Source organism: Talaromyces marneffei, chromosome 5 (genome assembly GCF_009556855.1).
Source record: "Talaromyces marneffei chromosome 5, complete sequence".
Taxonomy (NCBI): Eukaryota; Fungi; Ascomycota; class Eurotiomycetes; order Eurotiales; family Trichocomaceae; genus Talaromyces; species Talaromyces marneffei.
In genome coordinates, this window is record NC_072352.1 from 3,229,522 (window position 1) to 3,245,085 (window position 15,564).

At 44.1% G+C, this 15,564-nt stretch overlaps 6 protein-coding genes across 6 annotated transcripts; 2 read left to right on the forward strand and 4 right to left on the reverse strand.

Annotated features, from left to right (window-relative positions):
• Nucleotides 1–468: 468 nt before the first annotated feature.
• EYB26_007490 (uncharacterized protein) lies at nt 469–1,775 on the forward strand (the record flags this gene model as incomplete). The annotated part of the gene is made up of 6 exons (XM_054266757.1): nt 469–514; nt 655–736; nt 791–1,092; nt 1,178–1,271; nt 1,328–1,651; nt 1,709–1,775. 6 exons carry the CDS (start codon nt 469–471, stop codon nt 1,773–1,775), a joined length of 915 nt encoding a protein of 304 aa, XP_054122732.1.
• A 944-nt stretch (nt 1,776–2,719) lies between these two features.
• EYB26_007491 (uncharacterized protein) lies at nt 2,720–3,469 on the reverse strand (the record flags this gene model as incomplete). Its single annotated transcript, XM_054266758.1, has 6 exons — nt 2,720–2,734; nt 2,809–2,934; nt 3,007–3,039; nt 3,109–3,117; nt 3,206–3,238; nt 3,296–3,469. 6 exons carry the CDS (start codon nt 3,467–3,469, stop codon nt 2,720–2,722), a joined length of 390 nt encoding a protein of 129 aa, XP_054122733.1.
• A 3,889-nt stretch (nt 3,470–7,358) lies between these two features.
• On the forward strand, nt 7,359–7,886 carry EYB26_007492 (uncharacterized protein; the record flags this gene model as incomplete). The annotated part of the gene is made up of 1 exon (XM_054266759.1): nt 7,359–7,886. One exon carries the CDS (start codon nt 7,359–7,361, stop codon nt 7,884–7,886), a length of 528 nt encoding a protein of 175 aa, XP_054122734.1.
• Nucleotides 7,887–11,955: 4,069 nt separating this feature from the next.
• Nucleotides 11,956–13,146, reverse strand: EYB26_007493 (uncharacterized protein; the record flags this gene model as incomplete). Its single annotated transcript, XM_054266760.1, has 2 exons — nt 11,956–12,668; nt 13,077–13,146. 2 exons carry the CDS (start codon nt 13,144–13,146, stop codon nt 11,956–11,958), a joined length of 783 nt encoding a protein of 260 aa, XP_054122735.1.
• A 324-nt stretch (nt 13,147–13,470) lies between these two features.
• EYB26_007494 (uncharacterized protein) lies at nt 13,471–13,926 on the reverse strand (the record flags this gene model as incomplete). The annotated part of the gene is made up of 1 exon (XM_054266761.1): nt 13,471–13,926. The coding sequence occupies one exon, from the start codon at nt 13,924–13,926 to the stop codon at nt 13,471–13,473; it is 456 nt and encodes a 151-aa protein (XP_054122736.1).
• A 585-nt stretch (nt 13,927–14,511) lies between these two features.
• Nucleotides 14,512–15,186, reverse strand: EYB26_007495 (uncharacterized protein; the record flags this gene model as incomplete). The annotated part of the gene is made up of 2 exons (XM_054266762.1): nt 14,512–14,985; nt 15,058–15,186. The coding sequence occupies 2 exons, from the start codon at nt 15,184–15,186 to the stop codon at nt 14,512–14,514; spliced, it is 603 nt and encodes a 200-aa protein (XP_054122737.1).
• Nucleotides 15,187–15,564: the final 378 nt, after the last annotated feature.

A 15,564-nucleotide genomic window follows, 5' to 3' on the forward strand; every position in this document is an offset into this window, starting at 1 on the left:
ACATCAAATGGTGGGACTTGATCCGGTCGGGTCGGGGTTAAACCGTCAGCGACCCATACCGTACCGATGTCATTTTCACTGGATTTACACACGTCACGTCGTAGCCATTTTGTCGCTAGGCCGCTATGATCCGCGGTACTATAGAGTAGTGTCCGGAGTATCCAGCCGCTTAACCTGATTCTCGATGACCGGGATTATGGAATCACCAAAACGGGGGCCGTGCTAAATCATACTGGTGTAACTGGAATTAATTAGTTAAGTTAGCTTCGATGCAACTCGGATTCCATAATCAAAAATTATTCCACTGCCTCGTTCTTCTTGCAACTATCCAACGGCAACTCTGAAAATCATTCGACTACCATAGGTACCTAATACCGATATTGTGGGCGCAACGCAGATTGGAAACTCGGGCCTGGATCAACAAGGTATAACCCACGGGATACTCATCGGTCACTCACAAGAGCTGAAATGAAGAAAACATTTACCTTTTTATCAGGTCGTTTGTCCACCCAGGGTAAGTAGCTCTTTATTCAAGCTGCCAAAGGTTTTGTTTTTTTGTCGGTTTCCACCAGAATGCTACAATTATGGCTCTTACTATGCGGCCTCAAACAAGAGCTCACTTATTGACTGGCACTCATTTGTTGATGTCTAAAGACAAAGACAAAAGCTCCAGCTCATCTGTCCGTAATGAGGCTGCGTACCTGAAACGTCGAGAACAAGTCCGCAAAGCTCAACGGTATATACATACGTATGAACAATTTCACCTTGGCCAAGGCTAACCCAAAAATAGCACACATCGAGAGCGCAAGGATCAGTACTTGAAGACGCTGGAAAGCGAGGTCTTGCGTCTACGAGCCAATGAAGCTGACTTCATGAAGAAGATTCAAGAATTGGAAACACATATATTTCACCTGCAAGAAGCTGTGAAGCGCAGTGATGTTGAGCTGCCCGCAATCGAAGAGTACAGTCGAAGTGCTCCAAGATCGGAGGTCCAATTGCCGGTTCTCGCATCGTCCAGAACCAGCAACGTCGCCCACGATGTTTCTACGCCACATTCAGCATTGCAAAACACATATTCTGTGAATGAAATTAGTGGGGAATCCTTTTGATCCTTCTCTCCAGTTTTTATTATCAAGGACATTTCCACTTACCAATATCTTGTCGCCTATCACTATAGCGTGCTCGTTATCTTCCCATAGCCCTGCAGCCAATCAACCCACAGAATCCACGAGGTCATCCCTAATTACCTATGGCATGGAGTTCGTCTTGACGTAAGTATTCAAACTCCTAAGCCCCATTGATCTTTCATCTCACAGGATTCATGCAGACTTGAAAAGCCCTGTCTTGGCCACATCGATGTTGATTTGACAAAATCGAGCGAGCCTTCCGGCCACGTCTTGACCGCCTCTATGGCTCTGTTGAATACTTGTCACTATCCGCATTCCTTTACGGATGACTTGCCCTCGCTGGAAGCATCGAAGACAATCTTTGACCGTTTAACGGTCTTGTCTTCTGAGCTCGTTCACGACGATGAATTGAGTCCTATACAACTATGGAACTATATTGTCGGTCAGCCATTTGGATATGAATTGAATATCAGCCAGCTCCGCGTACTGGCCGAAAATCTACTCCATCACGTGAAATGTTATGGGTACGTGCATGCATGACTATGGTCCCTGATATGATTTGTTTCTGATCCTATTAGTAGATTTGGCGCAGTCGTGGAGAAAGATGTCTGTGTGAATATGGTGGCTCAGCTGTTGGCCGTCAGTTGAGCTTGCTCCTCAGTTCCATACGATTCGGCATTATGACAAACAATTTCTGCAATGGGAGGTTATCCAAGTCCATGCCATATATCTAACCTATCAAGATACACTTTCAAATTGCTTTAGTCGAGACAGGCTAAACACAAGAAACCTCAATTTCGGCGAGCCCGGCGAACCCGGGATTACCTTTTATTTGGGCTTCCTGAGCGGTATATCTGTGTTACAATTATGGTGTCTACTCGTTAGCTATTTCAATCAATGACACCATGCTTCTGGTCAATCAACTTACCCCAGAGGATCACACTACTCTCGGATCTGACCAGTCATACCCAAACTGTTGCGCAAATAAAGCATTCTCACCGCAGCCCCTATCAATCTCGCCGGCAAGAAGTTGCACAAATGATTCAATGGTGTGTTTTTTGTATCCACAAAATGGGTCACCTTGAGATTTATACAATGTCTCAAGTATGGTTTCAATTAGATTTACAGATAAAAGCAAGATCAATCTCAAAGACTTGAATGATCTTCTCTTCTTATCCTAGGTTCTTTGGTGGCTAGGCGATATAAGAAAATGGCTCAACATTACCTAGCAAGTAAGTTTACATTACGACTGAAACGATTGGGTTTATTTGCATTTTTGGGTGTTGAAGGCTATATATGGATTAGTAGAAGGTAAGACAGGTTTTAATATTTACAGGTACTTGTTACTAGCACTCTTGTCATCTTTACTTCGACTGTATGGTCAAGTGAATAATTCCAGTAATAGCTGGTTCGTTATATTTATATACACCCGAGATTAACTAGTTCGTTCAAATATGAAAACGGGTAAGAGAGTGATGTATATGCTTACAAGGCAAATACTTAGGTAGGTATAGTTCATTAGATGTAACGCCATGCTTCAAGACAAAATATGTATAGCAAACAATCAGATATTCAACCTCCGGATCGGATGATCAGTCTCGACAAATCTTAAAAAACCAAGGTATCAGTGTGATTCTCACATATTCTGGTCGATGGCTCAACCACTATGTGTTGGACTTACATAAATTCCCGAAGTTCCTCCAGTAGCAACGGCTAAATAAACCTTTTGACGGACGAGGTTCGCTGTTAGTGTATTCAGGCGACATAAGAACGTTTGCATTGAGGTGTGGATGCTCACATCGTATCTCTATTTGAGTCATGATTAGAGCTAATGGTACATGCAATTACATGCAAATGTCATGGTTTATGAATTTCTCACCTGGTTATTATCTTCAACGAAGACAGCACTGCACTGTTTTTGTTTTTCATTCGGGTTATTGCACATTCATTGGAAGTATTCATCGAGGACTTCAGAACTTACTATTCCAACCTGTTTATGTATTAATATCAACGACTTGGTAAAATTACTGTCCACCAAATTGAGTTTGTGGATGGCATAAGCATCTATCTGTACTTACTGGACAAGAGCAAAAATCTCCATCTTGCGTATACTGTCATAACATGAAAACAGTCAGTTACTGGCATATTGGATAGAGAAACTGACGTACGAATTCTCCTTGGGTTCCATTTACCCGGTTGGTAAGGTCAAGTCGACAGACGGACCCATAACCTGCACACTCAGGTAATTGTCGCACACTGAGATGTTTGGATATGTCGGATGTCAGTGGAGTAGCTGCAGCAATAGCAAGCGAAGATAGGATGACTGCTAATAGGCGCGCCATTAAGTCAAGAGGATATCTGGCAAGGGCGTCAAAATATGCTGGGTTGATAAGCAAAGATCGATTTCACTCCCTGGTTCAAATATATGTGAAATGTGATGCTTGGGCGCACGTGTAGATTTCACCTACGATCCGAGAGTACTGACAGGTTATTATATAGATAAATGTTCCATGTTTATTCAGCAGTCAAATACGCAGTACTTCCTCTCCGAGAGAGACAATGAACTCGTCAATAGCCAGTCGGAGATCTGCAGTACTATAGGTGCATGAACTCCGTACTCGATGCCTGCATTAACTGCTTACTCAAAAAGAAATAAATGTGGCAAGGATGCAACGCTCCAACCAGTCGGGAATCTAAGTAGTACACTAAAATTGAGTAGATCGGCAATATGTGTTTCACCGAGAGCGCGCATGATGTAGATGAGCCGATCCATGCCCTGAAAACGTGGGCCAGTGTACTTGACGATAGCTGGGTAAAGCTTGCTCGGAAATGTCAGATGATTGAGATCTTTGGAGCTCAGATCGATATTTGGTGTAACATACCTAGGTATGTAATGTCCTTTCTCTGGGGCTGGATAGGAATAACTTGAAGCAGGAAATATGGCGCAGATCTAGGTCAATGATATTATTTTGAAAAATGTGAAAGTCCTACGCTTATCCAACTCTCTCATAGCTCAAAATCCCGCCTACCTAGGTAGTATATATTTCATGACCAGTTATCAGACAGTCAGAGTAAAGCAGAAGAACCGAAGTAGCAATCTGTATAGTCGATTCTCTACCTGCCGTGCTGCAACCTGGATTGAAGACTATCATTCCTGAGACTTTGATACATAATAACAATAAGTCATTTTACGCATCTTTGTACACGATGTTGATTTGGTCATATGTTATTTCTCGGGTTGGAACTCCTCCTTTCAGTGGCGTTCGGCACATGGTGGCAGATTGTTCGTATTCGAGGAACCCTTGGGGTTGTAATGCCTATTCCTAAACCGAGCATCTAGATATTGCAAGCTAATAACTACCTTTGCATAAGGCATTTATGCATTTCATTTCGCTAAGGTACAGTTTATTGGAGCCGTGACGGAGACATTACAGATTCGCCTAGCCTTGTGATCATCGGCGAAAGACACAATAGTCCGAACGCATCTAGATGAGAAAATTTCCGTTCCGTTCCACGCTAGAATCGAGATAAAGATATTTTAACGCGTTGACAGGTCACATTTGCTCTTCCAGCTATGCCATTTCAAGTTCGATGTATGTCCGACCTGTAGTGTTGTCTGGGGGTATTCATTCTGTTACCTGTATCGGACCAAAAATGAAAAAAGAAAAGGTTCGTACATGCATATCTGTACAGGTACACAGCTGACTTGAAAACTTCTCAGTGTTGGGCATCGATGGTATCATAAGACGCACCGATTGCGGCGTTCGTCGCGCGGATTCCTGACATCTCAGTCTTCATTTCGTTTAAAAGACACATTCGCTTTTAAACGAGATTCCCGGGAAATTCTTTCAAGAACACCATGCCCGATATCGAGACTAATACTCGAGTTTTTGTGATACAAATACGACATGCATGCGTCAGATCTTCCATAGTGTTGACTTTGGTTCTTGTTTAATTGTCAATGCGTATCATCTAGAACCGAAAGTTTTCAAAGGGGCAAAGGTCTGAGTTTTAGGTGAGTGCCAACATTGGGTATTACTTGAAGATGTATAGAATCATTGTTTCTCCTTAATAACTTTTTTGCGTAATAGATAGTTAAGAGACAAAGAGTTGATACTCCATACAATATCATCAAATTATTAGAGAAGCAAGAATCCCAAAGCCACTTCTTAGGTAATTTTTAAATTCCCTCACAAAATTCAAGGATTGGGATGTTTATTCACTATTTACCAGTAACCAATGATTGGAATGATACTTACATGTGAAACAGCCTGTGCACTCACTTTTAAATGTTCCATCTTGGTGGCAAAATAAGCTCTAAATTGACTTATTAATCATAGGTAAGTGCAAGCAAACTCCCCTTGATACAATTATGGCACAGTTGTCGTTTGTCAGATTTCACTTTCTTTTGCCTACGTAGTTGACAACGTTTCTTGTGACTCGAATAGATGTGCAGCCGTGCTGGTCTCGAATTCTCAGTACTCATTGATTGAGGTCATTTGTACCCTCCTTATGTATATTTCTGGCAGGGAGGTGGCTTATCACATTTGGTCATCCTTGTCTGGCATTGTTCACAATGTTATCGACTTTCGGGGCTAGGTTGCGAGGAATTCAAGTCTTGTAACTGTTCCAAAACCTGCATTGACAATCACGTAACTGTCGATGGCTCGGTTCAGCATGAAATTTAAGTCCATTGGGATAAATTTTAATAAAGGAAATGAAAAATTACTACAGTATTGCATGCCCTGGTATTTGTAGATTATAGGGATCTAGACATCCATATAACAGACTCTATTGTCGCGTGTACCCGAATTTCGCGATCAACTGACTATAGAAGTTTGATATACCACTATTAGCGATACCGGGGAGCACGCCATGTGATAATAGTGCCCAGGTCAGAGGGTGAATCAATGCTAGCAGAGAGAAGGTCGATCAATGATTATAAAGTCCTCTTGAATTCGCCGTGGTGTACAGCGCAAGGACTCGTTTCTAAGGTGACTGGTTTCGTCATTCTTAGTAAAGCATTTGAAACTTTGGGCTTGAACCTGGGCGGATGAGGGGCGGTGACGATGCATCGGTTTTAAATACACTATCAATTTACAGAAGATGTCCTTGCGTGGAGAGAACGGTGGCAGAGTTTGCTTAATGTTGAATCGGATGGAAACAACCAGTTGCCCAGTGGAGAGGCGGACTTACATTTACATTTTAGCCACTTGGTCCTCATGCACTTGTTCTCTTTGACTGACCACTGGCAAATTTACATGATCTACCAACCAGGTTATGACCGTTCACCTTATGAGCCTTCGAGGCAGCGCGTGCACTTCTACGGCATTTCATTGAAGATTTTGGTTCTAGGGGAGGCCTCATAGGCATGCCATAATATATCCATCGATGGTACTCTTGATTAAAATGTCACATTGTAGACATGTAATCGGCATAACCATCAATCCTGCCCAACAAGCAAGACTGTTGACTGAACAAATCATCAACTTTCTAAGAAGTTTCAAAGCAGGAGATAATCACATAGTCTTCAGTATGGCAAATGGATTTAATAGAATGCTCTAGCAGGTGTCTCAACAGGGGCGGAAGCAGTCTAATTATCAGGATATCTGACCAGTAAGAAACATGCAGTGGACAAAGGACTCGGAGCTTTCTCATAATAGGGCTTCCTGGGGCCTCCGAGATCAAATTCCTCTGATCTACAATCATACCTCGCCTACCTCATCCTACGTGCTGTATAACTAATCAAGGGTGAATGGCATTTGATCCTTGCTATTGAATTGCAAAACCTGAGCTCCGTGGCCCCTTGGCTCCATAGTGATTATGATAGTAAATTATATTGATATAGAATTGTAAGAGCAATATTTACAGATATCTTAACAACATCTTGTACAAAATTACTGAGAAAGCAAGTCTATAATAACAGTCTTGTATTGACATAACATTACCATTGTTAGATTTTTACAAAACATATTTATTCATGTGCCCCTTCTGAAATTTCTTCACAGGCCAAAATCAAATGTATTTTGTATGGAAAGTTTCGAGATATCTGCCTGATCTGAGATCTACAATACATGCTTCCTCAGTTAAACGCTGCTGACAGGATCTATAGTTTACTTCTCCAACGCCTCAAACGCAAAATCACCTTACCACTCAGAGGGTCCGTTTGTACTCGATTTCAGACCAATGAATGATACGAGGATCCCAGTATCATCAGAGCCAACCCTCACAATGAAGGATGTCGAAACATCTTCAAATGATGGGTTACGACCTTGCTTCGTGCTGCAGCTCCATTCTAAATTTCCTGATAATATCAAAAAAACGAAAGAAACCGGTTACCAACGCGACAGCCCTCTCGAAGTCCTCGAAGACAAATACGCGTTTTCGCTTAACTTGGAAAACGACTACCCAGCATACAACCGCCACCATCTATATGTCAGAGCCATGCCCAAAGTCCCACAATCTCCCGACTTGATACCGTTTTACCACGAAAACCTACCTCACAACCTGGCATTGATTTTTCAGTCTGATGATACATCTGAGAAAGAGGAGACAAGATTGTGGAATGCGATAGATGATTCGATTTTGTTTCTTGGGGAGCACACGTTACGATTGGGGGAAATCAAGATCATGATAATTGGACATATTCACGTGGACTTTGTGGATCAAATGGAACTCGACGACGGTGATTCGTATTTTACCCAAACTATCGATGTGAATCTGGAGTTTTGGTTGCGCATCGTACAACCGAGGATCTGATAGCATCTTAAATGGCAAAATTGAGGGGGCTGCGTTATTAGTGCTACCATGATAGCCATGGGGCATGTTGTTATCTGGCCACCCAGACAGTTTACACGGGAGGATGATGACGATATGGATTTATGACAAATCAACAAGACCTTTCCAATAAATAAATGGATAGAACTTATTATAATATGTTGTCTATAGGTTTTGACACGCCGATTCATGTATCGGTAGAAGTCTTAGGGTCTTTTAAAGCTCAATATATCCGAGGTAGGAAAGCCAGGTACGAACGTGACGTTACGGTCACTTTTGAATCTACATGACAACCTTAAGATCATAGCAAAGGCTTGCTAGTTTTGATCTATATACACTTACGAATTGACACACGTAGTATCCTTAATACTTGCTCTCATCGATGAAGCCATGCCGTGCCACAGTTATAAATATCAATAGATGATTATGCTTCGTAACCGATGGTTGATTGGACGGTTCACAGGCAGAGTGGCCGGCGGAGGATAAGCCTCCACCACATGTTAAGTTTCCCCACCAGGAATAAAAAAAGGAAGAGAAAAGCTCTGGCCATTCGATGATTACGAGTCACACTTTCATGGATTAATGAGGGTAATCTGAAAAGACATCAAATACCCCAATCTGGATTTCCATATCGCGATGAAATAATCAAGGGTGCCACATTTACGACTGATGAGGTTCGAGTGAAGGAATTCAACCTCAACCAACTGGACCGTCACCGAATATAGCTATCCGCAGTGCCATTCAGGGGACCATATTTGGCCAGCCTGTCACCCCCCGGCGGATACCGAGACTCGTAAAAGGATGGCAAAAATCGATTATGAGTGGAAGACGCGCATTTGGGATCAATATTGTGCGAAAGAGCGTGTCACAGATGGAACAGGCAAGCTCGGGATAGTATTACGTCTGGGAGGCGAACCGGACGGAGTTGAGATACACAAGTAACACAACTACTCGGAAAGGGAGGAATCAGTCTTGCTCAGTATACCATCACCCAATCAATCGAAGTGTTTGCTCATTATAGTTTCGCGTATGCGCTTGCTAAAAAGATACCGATCCTTTTTAGTACTAAGAACGCCGTGCTGAAGATGTATGATGGATGGTTCCTCCTCTTTGGTGAGATTACAGTTAATTGATACTGTAGCTATACCGAGTAACCCTTTCGAGGTCGGAGATGAGGGATCTCTGAGAAAACCGGTAAAAAGGAGGAATGTGGGGCTCTGGTTGGCCGATCAGTTAACTATGTAACTTGTGCTCTGAGTAAGAACATCAACTAGTTAGTTAGTTAGTTAGTTAACTAGTTAACTAGGGGTTATATGGGGGTCAGATTTGGCGGGTTGTAACGTGAGTTACGCCATATTAATATGTGCAAGACCCCAATAACCAAAAATTACATGGGGGTCAGATTTTTCATGTACAAATCGTACAGCGCCAAGCGGATTCTGCCTGACTTTTATTTTATTATGTAATCCTCATATAAATCTAAAACTGAGCCCTAACTAGATGACTTGCTTGGCTTCGCAGTAAATACTACTAGTCCTGAACACCACGTAGAGGTGCAAGTCTCGTCCAGGTGTCGTACACAGGCCCCGTACGACTGGGGTGAAAAGAAAAGTTATACATACCTGACCCGCCATTGAAGAAGAAGAAATGAATATGCAAAAACAGATGATGATGATGATAAAAGAAAGTATACTTACCTTAATCGAGCTCGTACGGATTGTCCTGAGACCCATCCTCTAGGTCAAGTTCTATTGGCTCATCAATTGTATCCCCCGGCTCATCTTCAATGGCAATCAAGCGAGCATTAGGGGCAGTGTTCCACTTAATCTGGGCCTGTACACCAGGAAGATCTTGTCTGGCACCTCTGTTGACTCTATCTCATACGGGGCATTGACTTGCCCAGTCATACCATTTACAATTGGCGCAGCTCCCGCCCCAGCTGCCAGGAATTCGGACACACTGGGTAAATGGCCTGCTACTACGGTCGATCCAGCAATATATACCACAGGAAGCACTGACAAGGCTACGAGTATAGATTAATAGAGCATTGGTGTACGACTTACGACCTGATACAATTTAGGAGGCTTGCAGACTGCCGGGAGTCTATAAGATCGCTCTCTGCACAGGGAGTACTTATACGGTCTATTATATATAATTGCTGTACCAGAAATCTAGAGCCTGAGCAGGTAACCAGAGAGAGGGATTCTGACTATATAGGGCTTCAAGCTCAGCTTGGTCGATTAGATGTTGGATGCCAGCTATCATTTAATTCCTTAGAGAGAGGGGAGTGCGGGGGACACAGGCGAAATCGAGTTGGTTTTGTCTGCTTATTTGTACGAGATCTATCTATTAGTATCGCTGCTCGTACAAGGATAGGGACTCATCCAGATGAGGATAAAAGAAGGCTATAAAGCCTGACAGGATACGTACGGTTGCGCTATTTTGTGTATAAAGAAGAAGAAAGAAGGAAAGAAAGAAAAGAAGGAGGAGAGATTTTTTGGTGTTTTGTAAACTAGGCAGGCGCTAGGGCGTTTGTTGTAGGTCAGGTAATTAGAGGGGTTTTAGATGACTAAGGCAGATAATTATATAAATAGCTTCAAATTCCATCTAGATACAGGGATCCGTACAAGATTCCTTCAAGAACTCTGCCAGCTTCGCTAATGAGCATTTTATTCTAGCCTAGGTAAGCTCTAGAGCTTCTACAGCCTTAATTATAGAGGTCCTATCCTTCGTACGAGTATATATCTTATCAATAATAATCTTCCTTCTTCCAAATATAACACGTTCCTTAGAATTAGCTCTCTATTTAGCTCTATATTACTACTTAAAGGCCTGAACAGCTGGTTGGCTATTTAATCCTACCGTCTACTTAGCCCAGAATTCTTGTATAGTATAGATTATACAAGAGAGTATATATAAAGGCATCTCTATTAAGAGGGCTGTAGAGATTAGCTGAGGCTGCTCTAGAATAGAGTCTTTATTCTCTAGCTGATTCTTCTAATCTTAATTAATAGTTAGTTGTGTTGGCTATATTAAAGCTTAAGCAAGAGTATATTGCTCTAAGCCTGATTCAAGGCTATTAGCTCGTACGGTAAAGGAGATCTGCCCAGATGTAAGATCATTAACTTAATGTAAGATTATACAAAGATAATCCAGAAGTTGGAACTAATTTAAGCTTATAATCTGCTGAAGATTATACTTAATCTTAGTAATTTAATCAGCTATAACTAGTATACTCTACTAAAGCTATATCTTATATAGAGTCTCAGTTGTATAGACAGATTGTAGAAGCTCTTGTTATGAGCTGACCTCATATGAAATAGGTTCGGGCAGTCAAGCCCTCACCGAGAACGTGCGACACGTGAAGATATTCCCGAGTACCGGACAGGCGCTGAGCATGACACCTAAGGATAACACCCTTGGGAAATGCATCCGGGATACTATTCCCAGGGCCGTACCAACGTTACCGAGCAAGCCCCGAACATACGGGAATGGCACACGAAGTTCCCTCACAAGCACCGAGACGGTGCTGAACGTACGGAGGAATTGACCGAACCAGCGAGCTCCTTTATCCCTATATGAACTGCATGTACGAGCTGAGAATCTTGTTGTTTTCTTTCCTTCTTTTCTTCATGTTATGTTTTCTATTTTAATATGCCCTTACAGTGCGCATTAGGCGGGACTAGCCCGTAACACTCTTGAGCAAACTGCTTAAAATCTGACCGCTGGAAAAGAGGATGCTTCTATATTAAGTGAAATTGTGACAGTGGTCAAAACCATGGATTGAGCTATCTAGGTGCACCGAGTCTACAGGCAATATCAAACATGGAGAAGAAAAGGAAAGAAGAAAAAGAAGCTATCCGCCTAGCAAAGGATATTTATGCCTTCCCTTGTGTGAGGGCCTTTCCCAACTAGGCACCGCTCAAGGAGCAATCCCAATATGGCACTGTCAGGGTTCGAAGCCCTATCGACGGGAATACCCTCCTCAGTCCTACCAGCTCTGCCAAGAGTCTCCGCCACGGCGCCTTGGTGATAGCTTACCGTACGGCTGTCACATCACCCCCCCTTCACCAGACGCTTGCCCGCGAGCGTCTGTAACCGGGATGTCGTCCTCATCAGTGTCCTGTACGTACCGGTCCTCTTCTGCAGCTTCAATCCATTCACGGAGCCGTTCCGGCGGCCCTGGAGCCTTCGGATTCGCGTCATGAAAAGCCTTCAAAGCGAGTGGTGCGTTCTTCAAGTATCCAGCGGGATACCACTTCGGATCGGGATCCCGTCCAAGCCAGCCAACACGATACCGTAGTTTCCTCCACATAATTCTCGATGCCAATATTTTCTCAACCTCCCATTCTGAATGGCCATTAACCTCCAACTCCGGTCCTTCGTCCTCAAGTTGCCCCTGCAGCGGTTCTGTCGTGGCTGCAAGACGGAGCTTTTCAGGCGCGAATATTGGATGCACTCTCATGCCCTTCGGCAAGCCGAGCTCAAAGGCATGGCCAACCTGACGTACTACCGGGAAAGGCCCCTCCTGCTGATGCCCGAGCTTACGACCAGGACGACCTGTATCCCACCCTTCATTCGTGACGTAGACCATATCCCCCACGGTGAAGTTAACCGGACGTCGTTTCTTATTAGCCTGTGTTGTCTGCCGCTCCTGTGCCTGCTTTATATTATCTCTCGCGAACTCCCAAACGTCCTGGATACGCTTCGTCCAGTCCTGAGCTTCCTTCTCGTTCAAGGTGAGCTTCCGTGGCGGCACCGGAGCTGTCTAGTCAAATGACATCCTCGGCTGGTAACCCTTCTCAACCATGAATGGCGATATCCCTATTAAGGCCTGCGGCAATGCCGATGTTGTAAAATCGATAACCAGTAAATACTCCGACCAAATATCCATTGCGAAATTAACATATGGTCGCAACCGTTGTTGCAGATACTGGTTAGCTATCTCCGTCTGGCCATCTGTCTGCGTATGTCTAGCGGTAGATAATTTAAGCTTGATTCGTAAGATCCGACACACCTCACTCTAGAATTCTGATACAAACTGGCCTCCTCGGTCTGAGACGATGCTATCAGGCAGTCCTGTCCATGGGAAAACATATCTAATCCAGAGTCGTGCCATCTCTTTGGCAGTTGTAGTCTTCTTGTGGCAAGGCATGGATACTGCTCTCTTACTCAATCGATCAACCGTCACGAAGACCATATCGTAACCGTAACGGTCCTTCGGGAACTCCATGAAGTCCATTGATAAGTGCTGCCATGGTCGCTCTAGAATAGGCAATGGTTGCAGCAAACCAGGGGCTCTATCCCTCTATGTCGTAGTGCGGCCGCATGTCCTGCAGTTATCGACATAACTCTCCACATCAGCATTCCAGGATTCCTAGTAAAAACGCTCTCGTATCAACTTCTTCATCTTGTCCCTTCCCGGGTGAGCAGTCGACGGTGGTCGGTGTATCTCGTCCACCAATCGCACCCGCAGGTCTTCTTCGTTCGGAACATATAAGCGGCCCTGGAATAGCAGACGGCCATCCTCTATATGCCACTTCGAACCCTTCTTGCTCGTCCACTCTTATGCTTCTGTAGTAGCCGCAACTCTCTTATTGGCCTCAAGCACTCGGTCAATCACATTTCGGTCCGTCACGGCACCTTGCAGGTCCATAAACGCTAGTTCTGATACAATCTGTTTGTCGAGAACCTCTTGGGGTAACATAGTCAAGTTCCGATGGTTAAGATTCCATGCTCCGTCATCCTTCCGTCGAGTAAGCGTGTCAGCCAACATGTTCGCTCTTCCAGGTCGATATTTCAACGCAAAATAGAACTCTTGTATGAACTCATACCACCGTACCTGCCTAGCGCTTAATGCCTTCGTGGTTATAAAGTACTCCAGAGCCCAGTGATCCGATAAGACCTCAAAACGCTCCTTCTGCCGCAATCTAAGCAGCTCTGGCCTCCATTCCTGGAAGGCTCGGATAATCGCTAACATCTCTTTGTCGTGGATGTCGTAGTTATGCTCCGCTGTAGACATTATAGCTGAGTAGTAGCCAACGGGGTGCCATTCCCCATCATCACATAACTGCGATAGGACCGCTGCTACCACTCCGTCTGAGGCGTCTGTCTCCACACGGGTGAGTTTATTGGGATTATAGTGCACTAGCACTGGTGCTGATACCAATACTTGCTTCAACTTTTCAAATGCTTCCCCACATTGTTTTGCCCATACGAAGGGGACGTCTTGCCTCGTCAGGTAGTATAACGGTTTAGCTATCCGGCCATACTCTGCTATGAATTTCTGGTAGAAATTGCAAAATCCTAAGAAGGATTGTACTCCTCTCACAGTTGTCGGTATCTTCTAGGTGAGCACTGCTTCAATCTTGGCGGGGTCTATCTTGATGCCTTCGGGTGTGATGATAAATCCAAGATATTTAGTCGTCGTCACGTGGAACTCGCACTTCTTGATACTCGCCTGTAATCCTACGTCACGGAGTCGCTGGAGCACCATTCGAACGTGAATCTCATGCTCTACCGCATCCTCGCTATAGATGAGCAAGTCGTCAACAAAAGCTATAAGGAACTTGTCGAGACAGTCGAGAAAGATGTCGTTAATCAACCTCTAGAACGTCGCTGGGCCGTTGGTTAATCCGAATGGCATGACCTCATACTTGAAGGTTCCGTATCGGCACCTGAATGTCGTCAGGTCAGAGGATTCCTGGTGCATGCGAATCCTATGGAATCCCTGCCGGATGTCCAACTTTGTGAAGATCTTAGCCTTACTGATCCGTTCGAATACTTCGTCGATAAGGGGCAACGGATATCGATCCTTCCTAGTGAGCGAGTTGAGCCTTCGATAGTCCACACAGAAACGAAGTCCTCCACCTGGTTTCTTTGCCATAAGAATCGGCGAGGCGTACAGCGCATTACTCGGCACTATGAAGCCCTTATCTAGGTTCTCCACGATATAGTCCTTTGCCGCTTGTAGCTCCTCTGCCGTTATACGGTAAAGTGGGCAGTATCCGAGCTCTACTTCTTTCTCCAATTCGATTCGATGATCATACTCCTTTCTCTCAGGCAGTTCATCAGATTTTATCTTAGAAAAGACGTCAACGAACTCGTGATACTGTTCAGGAAGTTGTTCCTTTATTTCTCGCTCCTCCTAGACGGATCGATCCTCAGCTCGTTTATCTTCAATAGCTTTCTCGATCTCGCTCAGGCTCGTTATGAACGTCTCGGTCTTCCGATCCTTCGTATTCCGTAGGAACCCAGACGCTCCAATTAGGGCGATATCCATTTCGGGATACTTCTCGCGAAAGCGCACTTGCTTGATCTTCTTGGTAACTGGTCCGTGATCGATGTATAGGGAAGGATCCTGGACAGCCTTGCTGAGCTTCTTTATTATCTGATACAGCTTATATTTATGTCGCGAACAATAGAAACTGCTGTAGGTGGTTAGTATAATCCGTTCCAGCTCTGCTGTTGCTGCGATCTTGAATGCCTTATTCTATCGGTCTGCATCTATTTGATAATGAAGCTCCACCTCCCGATTCTATAGTAACAACTTCTTTGGTAATCGTGTGAACTGCTTCGCTTGTATTTCTTCACGTAATGATACCTCCTTAGGCCATAACAAACGCCTCCGCGCGCAGTCAACCATCACCTTATATTTAGC